The sequence below is a fragment of the Triplophysa dalaica genome, chromosome 3 (assembly GCF_015846415.1).
Source record: "Triplophysa dalaica isolate WHDGS20190420 chromosome 3, ASM1584641v1, whole genome shotgun sequence".
Classification (NCBI taxonomy): Eukaryota; Metazoa; Chordata; class Actinopteri; order Cypriniformes; family Nemacheilidae; genus Triplophysa; species Triplophysa dalaica.
The window spans coordinates 1,467,818-1,482,305 of record NC_079544.1 but is presented as its reverse complement, the minus strand read 5'-3'; the positions used below and the strand labels follow the sequence as shown (position 1 = coordinate 1,482,305).

The 14,488-nt window shown below is 38.3% G+C and overlaps 3 protein-coding genes across 14 annotated transcripts; 1 reads left to right on the top strand and 2 right to left on the bottom strand.

The window, feature by feature from the left end:
* Window positions 1-47: 47 nt before the first annotated feature.
* apol1 (apolipoprotein L, 1) lies at window positions 48-6,387 on the bottom strand. Of its 11 annotated transcripts, none has more exons than XM_056742579.1 (12): window positions 5,622-6,387; window positions 4,748-4,912; window positions 4,273-4,347; window positions 4,075-4,128; window positions 3,739-3,789; window positions 2,899-2,973; window positions 2,760-2,816; window positions 2,615-2,677; window positions 2,269-2,346; window positions 2,152-2,191; window positions 2,002-2,053; window positions 48-1,927 (listed from the first exon to the last, which is right to left on the bottom strand). In XM_056742579.1, exons 2-12 carry the CDS (start codon window positions 4,793-4,795, stop codon window positions 1,090-1,092), a joined length of 1,431 nt encoding a protein of 476 aa, XP_056598557.1. In that variant the 5' UTR covers window positions 4,796-4,912; window positions 5,622-6,387; the 3' UTR covers window positions 48-1,089. The 11 variants fall into 11 exon arrangements, with proteins under 11 accessions (XP_056598557.1, XP_056598558.1, XP_056598562.1 ...); XM_056742580.1 differs by having other exon boundaries at window positions 4,748-4,810; XM_056742584.1 differs by having other exon boundaries at window positions 4,273-4,344; window positions 4,748-4,810.
* A 240-nt stretch (window positions 6,388-6,627) lies between these two features.
* LOC130417237 (complement C1q-like protein 2) lies at window positions 6,628-8,124 on the top strand. The gene is made up of 5 exons (XM_056742616.1): window positions 6,628-6,994; window positions 7,257-7,340; window positions 7,424-7,498; window positions 7,591-7,710; window positions 7,786-8,124. The coding sequence occupies exons 1-5, from the start codon at window positions 6,832-6,834 to the stop codon at window positions 8,067-8,069; spliced, it is 726 nt and encodes a 241-aa protein (XP_056598594.1). The 5' UTR covers window positions 6,628-6,831; the 3' UTR covers window positions 8,070-8,124.
* Window positions 8,125-8,396: 272 nt separating this feature from the next.
* Window positions 8,397-13,528, bottom strand: LOC130417231 (gastrula zinc finger protein XlCGF8.2DB-like). Of its 2 annotated transcripts, XM_056742606.1 has the most exons (3): window positions 12,686-13,528; window positions 9,950-10,088; window positions 8,397-9,857 (listed from the first exon to the last, which is right to left on the bottom strand). In XM_056742606.1, exons 2-3 carry the CDS (start codon window positions 9,996-9,998, stop codon window positions 9,007-9,009), a joined length of 900 nt encoding a protein of 299 aa, XP_056598584.1. In that variant the 5' UTR covers window positions 9,999-10,088; window positions 12,686-13,528; the 3' UTR covers window positions 8,397-9,006. The 2 variants fall into 2 exon arrangements, with proteins under 2 accessions (XP_056598584.1, XP_056598585.1); XM_056742607.1 differs by lacking the exon at window positions 12,686-13,528 and having other exon boundaries at window positions 9,950-10,461.
* Between the last annotated feature and the right edge of the window lie 960 nt (window positions 13,529-14,488).

Sequence of the window (14,488 nt, the reverse complement as noted above, 5' to 3'; positions counted from 1 at the left end):
ACAAGCAACATTATTTTTTGAAATACACTTAAAAAAACACAACTCCAGGTTATTAAATCATTTAATGTTAGGAAAAAGCAAAAAGGTCCTCACAATGCTTTTGTCCTGGTACACACATATATAATGCTCTGCAAAATGTAATAAATAGCAAAAACAATGTTTGTTTTTTAGGGCGGTCAAATGATTAATCACATCTAAACGGAAGTTTGTGTTTGCCTCATGTCTGGATACTGTGCATATTAATTTATGTATAAACACACACACATGTATACATTTTTATTATATGTATTTATTTAGATTTACCAATAATTTAATTATACATTTATGTTTGATATTTTTCTAAAATATATGCATGCATGTATGTGTACGTTTTTATAAAAACAAAATTATCAAACACAGTAAACAGACATATCTTGTGTTACTCAAACTTTTATTCTATATGCAATTAATCGCGATTAATCATTTGACAGCTCTGATTGTTTTCCAAAACAATAATTAAAACATCTTATAAACAGTATGAATTATCGGATATAATTATAAAATATAAATATTATAAATATAATTCAAAAGGAAAAAATCAAGGATTTTTTTACCTCATACATTAACTAATATTGTGTTAGATTTTTTTCTGAAATAAAGAAAATGCTTTTGCTTCAAGTGAATATATCATGTTTTATAGAATTCTGAATAGTTGTGTTGGAAAACAAGACTAAACGAATAAGAACATAATTTTCTTGCACAGTGTTATGTCAGGTTTTAGAAATACCCACAGGGAAATATTTACAAAATAAAACCAAAAATGGAGAACCACTCATCAAATTCATCAAACATATTACAAAAGTACATGTACCACCTTACAGACTATATTACTGCATATTCTATTAGTCTAATTGAAGCTAAAATAAGTACATAAAACGTTGTAGCTATAGTTGTAGCTGTAGGATGTAGCTTTGTGTTAATTTCTAAAAAAAGAACTGGAAACTCATGGACCTGTGGGACGCAAGAATTGTTTTAACCTGCCATCCACCTTTCTACCTGTAGATGATCATCAAATCAAGGAAGCGATTATAGAGATATCTGCAGGTGTTGTCAGGAGGCAGCTTGCTTTTCGTTTCCAGCGTTGCTTAACTGCAGCTCCTCTCGAATGCTGTTGAGCTCCACCAAACCCTCATGTAACTGCTCTGCCACCTCTCTAATCTTGGCAGCAAATTCTGACTTTGCACCCTTTTTCAGCTCGTGCGAGTCTTTTGCCACAAAGTATATGTCCATCCCAACAAACAGTCCAGTCAAAACACCAGTGGATATACTGGCGATCTGCACGGCGCGTGCCGCCGTCGTTCCGGCTGCGTTGGCTACTTGCATCACTCGCATGATCTCATTGGCATTGCTTAGAATGGCTTTGCCTGCCATGGCGCCGTCTTCATAGATATTATCAAAACCAGGAAAATCCTGATTGTACGCGTGCTTCTTCACCCTGTTCAGATTGAACTTGCGCAGGTTTGTGATTCCCTGCTTGATGAACTTCATGCATTTGTTAAGGTCGGCCATCTTCTCCTGGTAGTCCTCCACGATGCGTTCTACTTTCTTGCGATCCAAAGAGTTGTTGACGGTGTTGGATATCCCGGCAGAGGCCGAGGTTAGTCCGCCGGCTATGGCAACGCCCAAGCCGACGGCAGTCACGATCAGAGAGGTTCCCAGGGTGAAAGGTGCAAGGGCGAGACCAGTGATGGTGGCAATGCCCCCCAAAGCACTCGTGGAGCCGCCAGTGATCTGGGCGATCTTGGTCTTCTTGTTAAAGCGGTCCAGGCCATCAGCGATGGCGTGCAGGTCGATCACGTGCTGCCACAGTCCCTCCGCTCGTTCTGAGAACAGTTTGTTAAACACATGTATGCCTTTCTGCACCTTCTCGGCTGTTAAAGCAAAAGCCCTGAAATACAAACACAAGTTGGTCAAATTGCCTCAAAGAAGCATGTCACACACGTACAATGAATTCTAACTGACTTGGCTTCTTCTTTCTCCGTCATGTTGACACCTTTGGCCATCTCCTCCCATTCTAAATGGGAAAAATAAGAAGACGGTTGTGATGTCAATCTTCGTAGATACCACATGACAGAAATGATAACTGGTGCCAACATGGCGGGACTGACTCACGCTCCACATTGCTCCACCAATCCATGAGGCCATCAAGATTCTGCGACAGATAGATGTAGATTGAGTACATTAAAAATAAGACAAGTGCTATATTAGTATATTTTTACAGTAACCAACCTCTTCATCTTCCCTCTTAGATTCGTCCAAACGGAAGTCATCCAGCCATTCCATGAGGGACCTCTCATGGGCTTTAGTCTGATATAAAAACAGAAGGTCATGTCAGGGTCTTCTGAAATAGGGGATTGAGAAGATGTAAGGAATGATCAAATGTGGGAGAAGAAAATGAGGAAAATCACAAAATATGGAGCAGGCATGAGTCAAAGGAAAAAACTAATTGCATAAAGGAGCCATGAACAGTGGCTGAATGAAACTGTTAGAAAAACACAAAGTAGTCAGGAATGTGAGAAAGTGATTTCCACTGGGTTTGATTGTGAATAAATGATCTGTAAGTGTATTTCAGTACGTCTGCAGGGTCACTGTCATTTCCACCATCTTGGTTCCCATTCCTCTTCTGCACTGTTTTGCTCTGAATGAGAAACATTAAGTCATCGACTGGTATATGTCATACTTTTACTTTAGAGAAGGAAGCTTGAAAATCACTTGTTTACCCTAGCTGCAAGATCGGGCAAAAAGGGATTTCTGTTTTTTTTCTTTTCTCCTTTCTGCTGTAAGCATAAAGTAATACAGATATGAAACTGTTTTTGTTCTTTAGAAACATATAATGTGATCTGTATTGGCTTCACTTACTTTGGGATTGTTCTCTCCTCTAGGTGTCTCACGCTCTGTGTCTTGCTTCTTTTCCAGAACATGATCACTATCCCCCTGCAATGAGTACGATACATGTAGACGGTTTGAAACGACAACATAAACAAAAGTTACAGCGCATGTTTTTTACAAAGAAGAAGCATTACTTGGCTAAACTTGCCTCTCTATATTTTGAATTTAGACTGCGATACCAAGCTCAACCGCTAGATGTCAGTGTACCAGGTCAAATCTACAGGACCCATTTAACAAATTGTTTATTAAATTAAATGATTATACAATAAAATAATAATTTAATTAATATCAACATAAATTAAATACAATTTTAATAGTTATTTTGTTAGACACTATACAAACACAAAACGGACGTTAAAACAGTACGTTCTATATAGTATGAGTGTGAGTAGTATGAATACATCTGGGACATACTGTGTCCGCCGTGTTTTATGGTCATGTGACCCGTAAGCTCTTTAGACCTATGAAGTATTACCAACAACCTAAAAAATTAATTCACGAGAAGTTCATTTTTTGGCACTTACATTAAAAACAGACGCCGGCCTTAAAGTTTTCCTCTATATTTATTTGATTTACTTTTGAAATTTGACCACTCCTAAGCTCCCGTGGCATCATGGGATATAAAAGTCTCCATCCCATCCACACTCGGCAGAAGTAGACCATCCGGGTATTTCTCACTTACAGTTTTTAGCATACTGAGATTTCGAACATACTATTCATGACTCATACTCACTTTTACCTACTATATAGTATGGAAATAGGCGATTTCGGACGCAGCCATGGATTCATTCTGTCAAATCTCCACCTCACCTGATTAATGTCCATCTCTGTTGTCATATTGTGTGAGATCCTGTTAAGCTCCTGGTCAGATATAAAGAAAAACTGAGATTAATAATACAAATTTGGATAGTTGTGTAGCATGTAGCATTCTACCTTAAGCTGAAGAACATATGATCCTCTCACAAAAACCCATCATATTTGTATGAGGAATACTATTAAAGAATTAAATTGATTCTACTTAAATGTGTCCGACTGGTTAGAAACAGGTCATGCCTAAAAACAACAACCTTAGAAATGGGTACAAACAACAGCTTAAAATAACGATTTCAATGTTAAGCAGAAATGAAAAATCATTTGCTGGCTTACTTGCTCATGTGTTTGTTGGTCATCAGTCTCTGTAATTGAATCAGGACCCTTAATCTGCCACAAAACAGAAAAGTACCCCCATTCAAGTGTTTATACAATGAAAGGTTGATATAAAGAAAAAATACAGATATTTGTGTAATAATCCATTAATCCTCCCAAAATTCACCAATGTGCAAAAACAAAAATACACCTGCCCACCTGCGTGAATTGTGATGGTTTATCACCAGGTTCCTCATTGCACTCCAAAGACAGTTGGGTTCTTTCCTTAACCTGCTGGGCAAGCAGATGCCTTACAATTGGAACATGCAACAATTTCTATTTGATTCTTATACTGAAGATTGCGTTGCTAGATGATTGGTGAAGATCGTTGAAGTTTAAAAACCTATTTAAAATGGCCGACGTATGCAATGTCTTTATACCAGTAATACTGACAAAACAACTTATGGTTCAGTTATTGAAACATACTGTACGTTATCCTCAAACCTTCTCCCCGACATAATGTATGTCACACCCTCTTTACGATGATAAATAAACATTTGAGAGTAACTGAAGCGCTAATAGGCTTGTAAGTGTTTTGTATAGCACACAAGGTCGGAAGGTTTCATTACTGAATTCTCCCGAATGGGAAAATTGATGGTGCACTGTATTGTCAATACAACGTTAAGATTTATACCTCAGCAGTGTAGTTTGTTAAGGTTTCACTAATGTTATGAAGTTCCATTATGTGAAGGTCCTGCTGGAAACAGTTAGAAACAGATGAAGGTCATATGAACGTCAGGAGGAAGATTAAAGACTGTCATTGATCTCATCGTCACATGCACTTTAAACCGAGGCTATCCTGAAAAACAAAAGAGTAATTGTTCAGTTTCAGCAGCAGTCTACTGTAGAATCTTCCATTAGACGCCGTCAATTAGGGTTTCAAGGGGGTTTCTCTTGATAAAAAAACATGTAACTCATAGAGTTTGAGGTGTTGTCCAAAAAATCAACTCCTGAAGACGTTTTGTGATCACCGATGCTTCCTTTACCCTCATCCTAAAAAAATTTGGGTTACACACACAAAAAAAACTCAATCAATTTGTTCATTACTGTGAATGGGTGTAACTGTTTGCTATTATATTCTATACATTATGTACATTAGTTGTTACTTTTTTCTAAGATTATTTTTGTAACGACGAAAATGAGTTTATTGCATTTATTATTTGTCTTAAGATTTTTTTACTTGGTTTGGGTCTTTTATCTTGAAAAGTCGATATTATTATTAGTTATAAAGTAACTTTCCAGCTCTCTCAGTCGTTTTCTAGAATCAAATTCCACGGATTCGATTATAAATAAAATAAGAATTGAGAAGAATTATCCTTCACGACAATCCAGACTTGTCAAACCTCATTCCTGATCAAACTAACGTTACTTCTTCTAACGTTACCGTCTTTGGCAATCCCGGTGTTTTAAAATGTCCTTACTCATCAGATTCATGATTCCGTTTCTATACGTTTCCGTTTTATTTCGACACTTTTAAACATATAAAACGACATTCTGAAATGTGTTACCTGCTGTTGTTGACGGAGTCTGAAAGATTTTAAAGAGTGACATTCGGGACTCACCGCTGCACACTTCCCCGACGAGTGCGCTTCAAAAGAGCACTTTAAAAGGAAAACAAACTACCTATATTAAATGAAAGAAACGTGTGTATAGTTAACTGTCTCCATATTGTTAAGGTCGATGTAGTGAAGTAAAACTGAGTCTCGTTTACTGTACGTAGAGAAATGTGATTCACTCCGCCCTTTCCTGAACACTGTGTTTGGCTGTAAATACAAGGAAAGCCGTCAGGTGGTGCTGGACTCCCTAAATTCATTGTGTTCTTATGTAAATCCAACTGTTAAACCCAAAATCTTTTTTATTTAAAACCTAAATGTCTCTTTTTTTCCTCAGGAGAACTTCTTGACCCGTCTAGCACAGGTACGTCCGTCAGACGTTTCGGAGATCCGGAAAACCTCTCCTGTGAAGGAACATCTGCTAAACATCTAAGAAAGAGCAATTTTACATCCATTCTGAATCGTAAACATCTTACAGACATCTTCTTGATGTCGATATGATCAGACTTCTCTGAGACGGATTGACGTTGAGCAAACTATTTTGTGCGGATGTATTGCGTATGTAAATGCAGACATCCAATAGACATCTGCCAGATGCTTATGTGATATCAGGGGAGACTAAAGCAAAAGTTCTCATACATCTTTGAAGAAATAAAAACATTGAAATAGAATTAAAGCTTAGATAGATTGTGCTTTCCATTGAATCAAGAACAGATATTTAAAACAAGAAAGTACATTTATAATACAAGTTATGGTACACTTATGGTAAAGGGACCAATTCTCACTATTAACGTATTGCTCATTAGACTATGTTTAGCATATAGGCTGTTTATTACTACGTATAAGCACATATTCAACATGACCATATTCTACTTCCCTACCTAATACCTAGACCTAACAACTACTTACTAACTATCAATAAGCAACAAATGCATCGTTAACTGGGGCAAAAGTCATAGTTCATAGTTTATTAATACTGAGAATTGGACCTTAAAATAATGTGTGGCCCAAGTTATTTTTAGACAAAGAAGAAAAGGATACATCAAAGCAAAATGCAGTCCAAACTCTACTGGTTGGTAAACAATTACGCAAGTTGTTTTTCTCGTCTTCATACGGCTAGGTATCTGTCATTCAGAGGATACATGACGAGTAAAAGAGACAAACCATGAAGCTTGTTCCAGTTTTAATGCTCAATGTGTGGGCAATAACAGCAGATATACTTTCACCGAACATTAACATCCTGGATGAACTGCAGAAGATAAAAACCATGGAAATCAGGATGAAATCTATGGAGAGCGAAATGGCACAACTGCAAACAAAAAACACAGGTAAAATCCTACAGACAATTCTGTTTAAAGACCACACTGAGACACAAAGATTCAACATTGATTCATTTTTCTTAGAAAATTGATGTTGGTTTCCTCTTGATGGTGACAATTCACATTTTTATAATACAGCAACAGTATCGCTCATCTACAACATGTAGTTGATGGAGTATGCTCTGTGTTTCAGTAGGGCGACAAAAAAGTGAATAACATTGGCCTTTACTGTTCATGTATGAATTTAATAGTTCTTGAATGATTCTAACAGAACAGGAGAAAGAATTGGCGTCCCTGAATGTTAAAATGAACGAGAGAACGATCAAAATGGATGAACTGATAACAGAAAATAAAGGTAACTTAAAAAAAAACCTTTCCAATTCCATGCATTTGAACATTTATAATGAATTACTTTTCATCTATTAATGATTGTTTTAGAACAGGCAATAAAGCTGGAGGGTACAATGAATGACATCAAGTCGAAAGTAGATGAACTTATAAAACAAAAAAATGGTAATGTAAGAAATTCAAGTTTTGTCAAATTGAATTAATGACATTTAGCCTTAATTGAAAGAAATTGTACACTCATATATTTTATGTTTTAGCTTCAAAAGTGGTTTTCTCAACGTCCCTGTTGTCCTCTAACGGGCCCCATGCCAGTTTACACACACTGATTTACAAACACGTCTTCCTCAACACTGGAAATGCCTACGATCCAAACACAGGTACACACAGTTCATACAGTTGTTACTTTATAAATGATTTGATCGATAATTAATTTGTATATTCATCTGACACAGGAATCTTTACAGCGCCTATGAGGGGAATCTATGTATTCATGGTGTTTTCAAAGGCCTATGGAGGTCGAGATAAAGCTGTGGTCGCAGGCCTGTTTAAAAACGATCAACATGTGTTTTCTACATATGCAGGTCAGAGTGGTGGATTCATCAGCTCTTCGAATGGAGTTTCCCTGTTGCTGGAAAAGGGTGATAGAGTTTACGTAAATCTTTACCCAGGATATTGGATTTATGACAATGAACATCATCATAGCACCTTTAGTGGACACCTGCTTTTCCAAATGTGATCAGAACTGTACCTGAGTTTAATAACCAAAAATAAATATCAAGACTGTCTTAAAATATGTTATTATAAAATGGATGTTATGCTGGGTTCACACCAAATGCAAATGAACCAATTTGCGTGAGTAATTTACATACACAAAGAGGCATATAGACGTAAACTCTGGGCAGGCAATGCGAATGCCGCGCACATCTCGTCTTCCGCGAAGGTTGAAAATACACGTCAGATTGCATCACTCGCGCGAAAATAACGAACTTTCCTGCGAGTAACAAAGAGCGAGGAACACGGTCGTTAGCGTTTTGGTGTGAACCCTGCATCATGCCTTATGCTGAGTTTACACCAAACGTCAATTAAGAAATTTGCCTGCAAGTTGAAAATATTTTGAAGCTAGAGTCACTTACGTGAAAATAACAAACTTTCCCGAGAGTAATAAAGAGCAAGGAACGTGTTTGTTAGTGGTTGGTGTGAACCAAGCATTTGATCTAATGCTGTGTTCACACCAAATGCAAATTAAGCGGTTTGCGCAAGTAAATTACATACTAAGTCAATTCAAAGTCACGAGCAGACACAGTATCACGGCAGGCGATGCTTATGACGAGAAACGAGCGTCAAAAGCGTGTCACGAAAGTAGATAATATTTGTCAGCTCGCGTCACAAATATTATAAAATAACGAACTTTCCCGCGAGTAATAACGAGCGAGGAGCACGATCATTCACGTTTGGTATGAACACAGCATTACCACAAAAACAAACAGCACCAATGTATTTTAAGATATATCAGTGTGAGCATTTTTCAGTTCAAACTGCTTTAACAATTATTTTAGTCTATGGCTTGGCTAGTCTTAAACCTTGTTCGGGAAAACCACCCCAGAGTCTTCCTAAATAGCAATAAAAGTTTTTGGTGAGGGTTTCCTCTCAAAATGTACTCACGAAGCATCTATTTACGGTCGTGAAACCTCTCCAGTGTGGATCTGCATGTGGATGTTGAGAGTGGCTTTATTCACGAAACTCTTTTCACACAGAGAACACGTGTATGGGTACTGTCCGGTGTGAACTCTCATGTGAGCTGTGAGTTTATCTTGCCTGTTGAAAGTCTTTCCGCACTGATCACACTCGTACGGACGCTCCCCGGTGTGAATCCTCACATGGATGTCAAGTTTGTGTTTGTGAATGAAACTTTTCCCACACTGAACGCACGAGTACGGCCGCTCTCCTGTATGAATTTTGATGTGCTTTCTCAGATTTGCTTCATTCATGAAACTCTTTTCACATTGAGGGCATGTGTACGGGCGCTCTCCGGTGTGGATTCTCAAGTGCTGCTTAAGCATTGCTCCTCTTCTGAAACTCTTTCCACACTGAGGACATGTGAACGGACGCACTCCGGTGTGAACCGTCATGTGTTCTGTAAGCCTTGCTTTTCGGATGAAACACCTTCCACAGTGAGGACATGGGTGTGGGCGCTCTCCAGTGTGGATTCTGATGTGCTCCGCAAGGCTAGATTTACTTCCAAGTACCTTTTCACACTGAGGACATGCGAACGGACGCTCACCGGTGTGAACCGCCATGTGTTCTGTAAGCCTTGCTTTTCGGATGAAACACTTTCCGCAGTGAGGACATGGGTGTGGGCGCTCTCCAGTGTGGATTCTTATGTGCTCCGCAAGGCTACATTTACTTCCAAGTACCTTTTCACAATGAGGGCAAAGAAAAGTTTTGCTGCCGGTTTTCGAAAAACAAGTCTGGATGCAATTGGGTGTGGTCACTGGTATTGAGGTTTCTTCCAGTTTCATCGGGTCTAAATTGAAGACGTACATATTTTTGCGATTAATGGTTCTCTCATTTTAAAACTCATACAGTGATGTAATAAAATCAAAAATGGTCACCGACCTGTTTCTTCCTCTTGGTTTTTTTTTTGGCATACGTCCAGATCACTCATGTCTTCAATCTTTTCTTTATGGATTAGATTGCAGGACTGTGTCTCACAACTCTGGCTTTAACACCTTGTTGTTCTCGTGTAAGTCTTGACCTGACGAAATCAATCAAGAAATGAATGCTTTTCACAGTGAGATCTTTAACCAAACAAGGTATTAACATGTTAACACTGAATGGACATTTGCAACTGCAACACATCTCGATCGAAACATCTACAATCACAGATTATTCCTACTAATGATGATAGCTGATATTTCTCTATATAGTCGATAAATCACTAAATGATCGCATCATTCATGCAGTGATTTGCATTCGGAAAGGAATCTGCTTTTATTTAACCATAATTTACACATCCATAAATACCTACATTCTGTAGTCACATGGGTAACGTTTCGATAATAGCACAACAGAGACAAAGCAGGGGTGAGTGGGCACAAACCAATCCACGGTTAACTGTCACATGGAGATTGTGGACATTTTAGCGGCATCTAGTGGTGTCTGTTGTGAATTGCAACCAATGGCTCACTCAACCCCTCCCTTTTGAAGAACTAAGATTTGGTCACATTTTCACATCCTCTGTAGAGCAGTTTGTCCATTTATGGCGACCGTAGAAACAACATGGTGAATTCCATGTGATAGGACCCACTGTGTATGTAGATAGAAATAGCTTGTTTGGGCAGACAATTTGGAAAGACCTGAATTCAGTCATTTCTAATATGATTGCCCAAATGCAGCAAAATGTAAAATAGTAAAATCCAATCAATTTGCTGTGAAATATGCAAGCCATGCCCACTCATTTTCTCCTTTGAAATTCATTTACATTCAGAAATGTCTCAGAATACGGAAGTTAAAAACTATTGAAACTGTGAAAAAACTGGTCCATCGGAGTCAACATAGAAGATGCGACTCTCTCTCTCAATGGCTCTGGGTGCAGCCAAAACATCTGTTCTTTATGTATGTGTTTCACACTGAATAATCACTACAAATTCTGAGGCATCTCATAATTTAAAGAACACAATTTTTAAGTCCTCAAATCATTTAAAAAGCTATACAACTTAATTCAAATATATATATATATATATACACACAGAATTCATCATTCAGTGGAAAGGACATTGATTGGGCTTTGAGTCAAAGATTCAGAGCTGTTTTCAGTGTTGGAGAACGATGGCTTCCGTGCATTTCTAAAGACTATAAAGTAAGCCTACTTCTACATCGCACGACTGAAGTACACGGTTATGGTATAGTCTCCTCCACAGCAGACCAAGTTATGTTTTTGAACACAAATCTTTTTATCCAAGTATGCGAGACATTGTGGTATGATTTATTTTATTAATCTTAATTCTCCCTGCAAAAATAGCCCATAGTCCGCCTCGCTCTGCCCACCACTACAGATCTCCTCTGTATTAACTATCCTAGGCAGGTAACCAGCACATGAACATCCCGACATGCCACTCAACTGATTTTTCTTTTTTATCAATTGAACATTCAAAGCTTTACAAACAAATGTGGCATGGCACAAAAGAGCAAATGTCGAAATAGACATCGGACATGCACTACAAATCAAAATAAGATAAAAAAATATAATTATTATTATATGCCTTTGTAGAAACTGAAATTACACAATACAAGGAAAAATAATAAACATATTATAATAAAAAAATAACACACTAGGCGCTCTCACATAAACAAATGTGACCTTGGATCGCAAAACCAGTCTTACGTAGCACGGGAACATTTTTAGCAAAAGACAAAAATAGTTTGTATGAGTCAAAATTATTGATTTTTCTTTTATGTCAAAAATTATTAGGATATTAAGGAAAGTTCATGTACAATGAAGATATTTTGTGAATTTCCTACCTTGAATATATAAAAACTTTATTTTTGTTTGTGGTTTGCTTTCAAAAGTGCCCCTGATAACTTCAAATGTCATTTTCGTAATATTTAGATATTTTGTACTCTCAGATTCCAGAGTTTTAATCGGTTGTATCTCAGCCAGATATTGTCATATTCTAACAACTCATACGTCAATAGAAATCTTAGAAATCAGCTTTCAGATTATGCAAAAATCTCAATATGGACCCGTAAATTTTGTTGTCAGGGTCAAATATAGCATTTTTCTCTTTCATAAACTCGAGTGACAAGAAATACAAACATACATCCTCGTGAAATATGTAAAAAATTGGGAGTTGTCTTCAGAAATTTGCTTTTATGTAAAAATAATTTTCCATTATTAAGAATTAAGAATTAAGATGTTTCTTTGTTTAACAGGAAGATTATGAAATAAAAAAACAGTAATCCAAATATTCCCAAAAAGCATGAGCAAACTTAGTCAAAAAAAGAGATTTTCTAGTGTTTAAATTTCATCAACACAAAATGAGCAACTGATACAGTCTACAATAGCACCAAATCGACCTCTTAATGTTCTCTAGAAGGATAGATATCATGAATGATTTTCCTTAACGTTAGGCGGAATTGGAAATGTAAGATATTTAGTTTTCAATTTTTTACTTTCATCATTTATAAAAAACTGATAAAATAGTTTTCTTTTTAAGATCAAGGATCCAGCTCTTTAACAAAAGCTTTACGGATTATTGTATAGGGTAAATTTAAAGTGGTGATCTCAATTCTATTGACCAGAAGCTTTAGAGAACAAGGGATTACATTACTTTGAGACAGACTGTTACTAACCTGATTTAAAGCTCTCTCTTCTTCAGCAGATCTCCGTTTCTGGTTCCACTTCTTCTTCTTCCAGTGTTGTTTCATGGCGGTTTTCAACCAACGTAGTAGCGCAGTACCGCCACCTTCTGCTCCGGAAGACGGTAGTAATACATGACTTCCACTGTATGATAATTATTGTAGCCCATCTATTTTTGTTCTGATGAACTCTTAATAAGATATTTTGAAGAATTGAAGAAAGCAAACAGTTCAGGGCACATTTGACTAACATTTACATTTTTCGTCAAAGAGATGTCATGTTTCCAAATACGTTTCTTTGTGTTCAACCAAAAACATTCATACAATTTAGGAAAGTGCAATTGATAGAATGTTCACTTTTGGGTGGAGTATCCCTTTAAAATGCAACACACTGACAGAAAAGTTTTTCGTCCTTTTGAGAAAATATTAAGCTGCCTTTCTTTTGTAAGTCTGCTAAATGAATTATAATAATGTAATCTTGATGTAGTTGTGTGTGTTTCTGCAAAGGTCAATACAGAACTATTCACATCCACACTTAGTGCATACGTCTTCTAATTATGCAAAAATAGACCTTCAGTTGTATTTAGGATATTTCACTTTCTATCCTCTGCCTCATATGTCTCATAAACACCGGCTTGCTACTGTTGGACGGACTGAGCTCCACATCTATCATTCACTCAAAGGGTTAATTTAGCAGACAATGAAAATTATGTCCCCAACACGTCATTCCACAAATAAAAACAAACTCAAAGCACAGAGAGTTAGTAAAGTCCTGTGGTTCAAACTTCATTTAATTAAGCGACGTGAATGTTTTGTGAAATAATCTGGTGCGAAAACAGTTTTCTAATCAATTCATTGCATTCTTATTTAATAAATATACCATACATAGTTCCCTTTCGAGAGCGGTCACTTCGACATTGCGGAGACCGCATATGAAACTCCTCCTCTTTTTCACTTTTCCTGAAATCTTATAGGATAACGCCAGTAAAAAAACTGGCCAATTGTCGCAAGAATGCAACCGTATGCAAATACTGACGAATCCAGACAGTATAAATACAGTGCATGTGACGACAATCCTCAGAATCTTCTTTTTCACGCTGCCATCGTTGAAGACGCAACTGGATATTTTTCACCGCATCCGATGGCTTCATACTGTCGTCTTTGCGCGGGTCCCATTGACCCGCAGGATACGCACGAGCACTGCATTGCCTGCCTGGGCCTGGCTCATGCGGAGGCTGCATTCTGCGAGTCCGATTGCGCGCACTGTGCGGACCTGCCGGCGCGTGTCTTGAGAACTCGCAGGAACATCGCTCGTGGAAATATAGGGTCAAGGCTCACTGCCACCAACGAGTCGCTGGTGAGTCTACCCGCTCCAAGGGGGAGCGGCGACGACACGGCTCCGGGCCGCTGTCCTCTGCCGTCACCCCATTCCCCAGTCCTCTACGCCGACGAGAGTCTTCGTCCCCCGCCTTCCGTCTTGGGCGCCGTTTCCTTCGGCGCTGAGGAGGACGACGACTCCATGTCCATCTCGGCTTCAGACAAGGACTGGGCAGGGTCGGAGCGGGATCGCCCCGACCTAGAGAGCACCCCGGACCTCCACGAGGAGTTCATGAGGGTCCTCGAGAAGGCCGTCAGCGAGCTCGACATCACCTGGAGTTCACCTGAGGAGCCGGCAAAAAGTAAGCTCGACTCGTGGTACCTTCAGGCGGGCCGCCGTCAGGCCACATCAAAGAGGAGTGCGCCATTCTTTCCAGATGTCCACGAGCACGTGGTGAAATCGTGGTCTGCTCCTCAGTC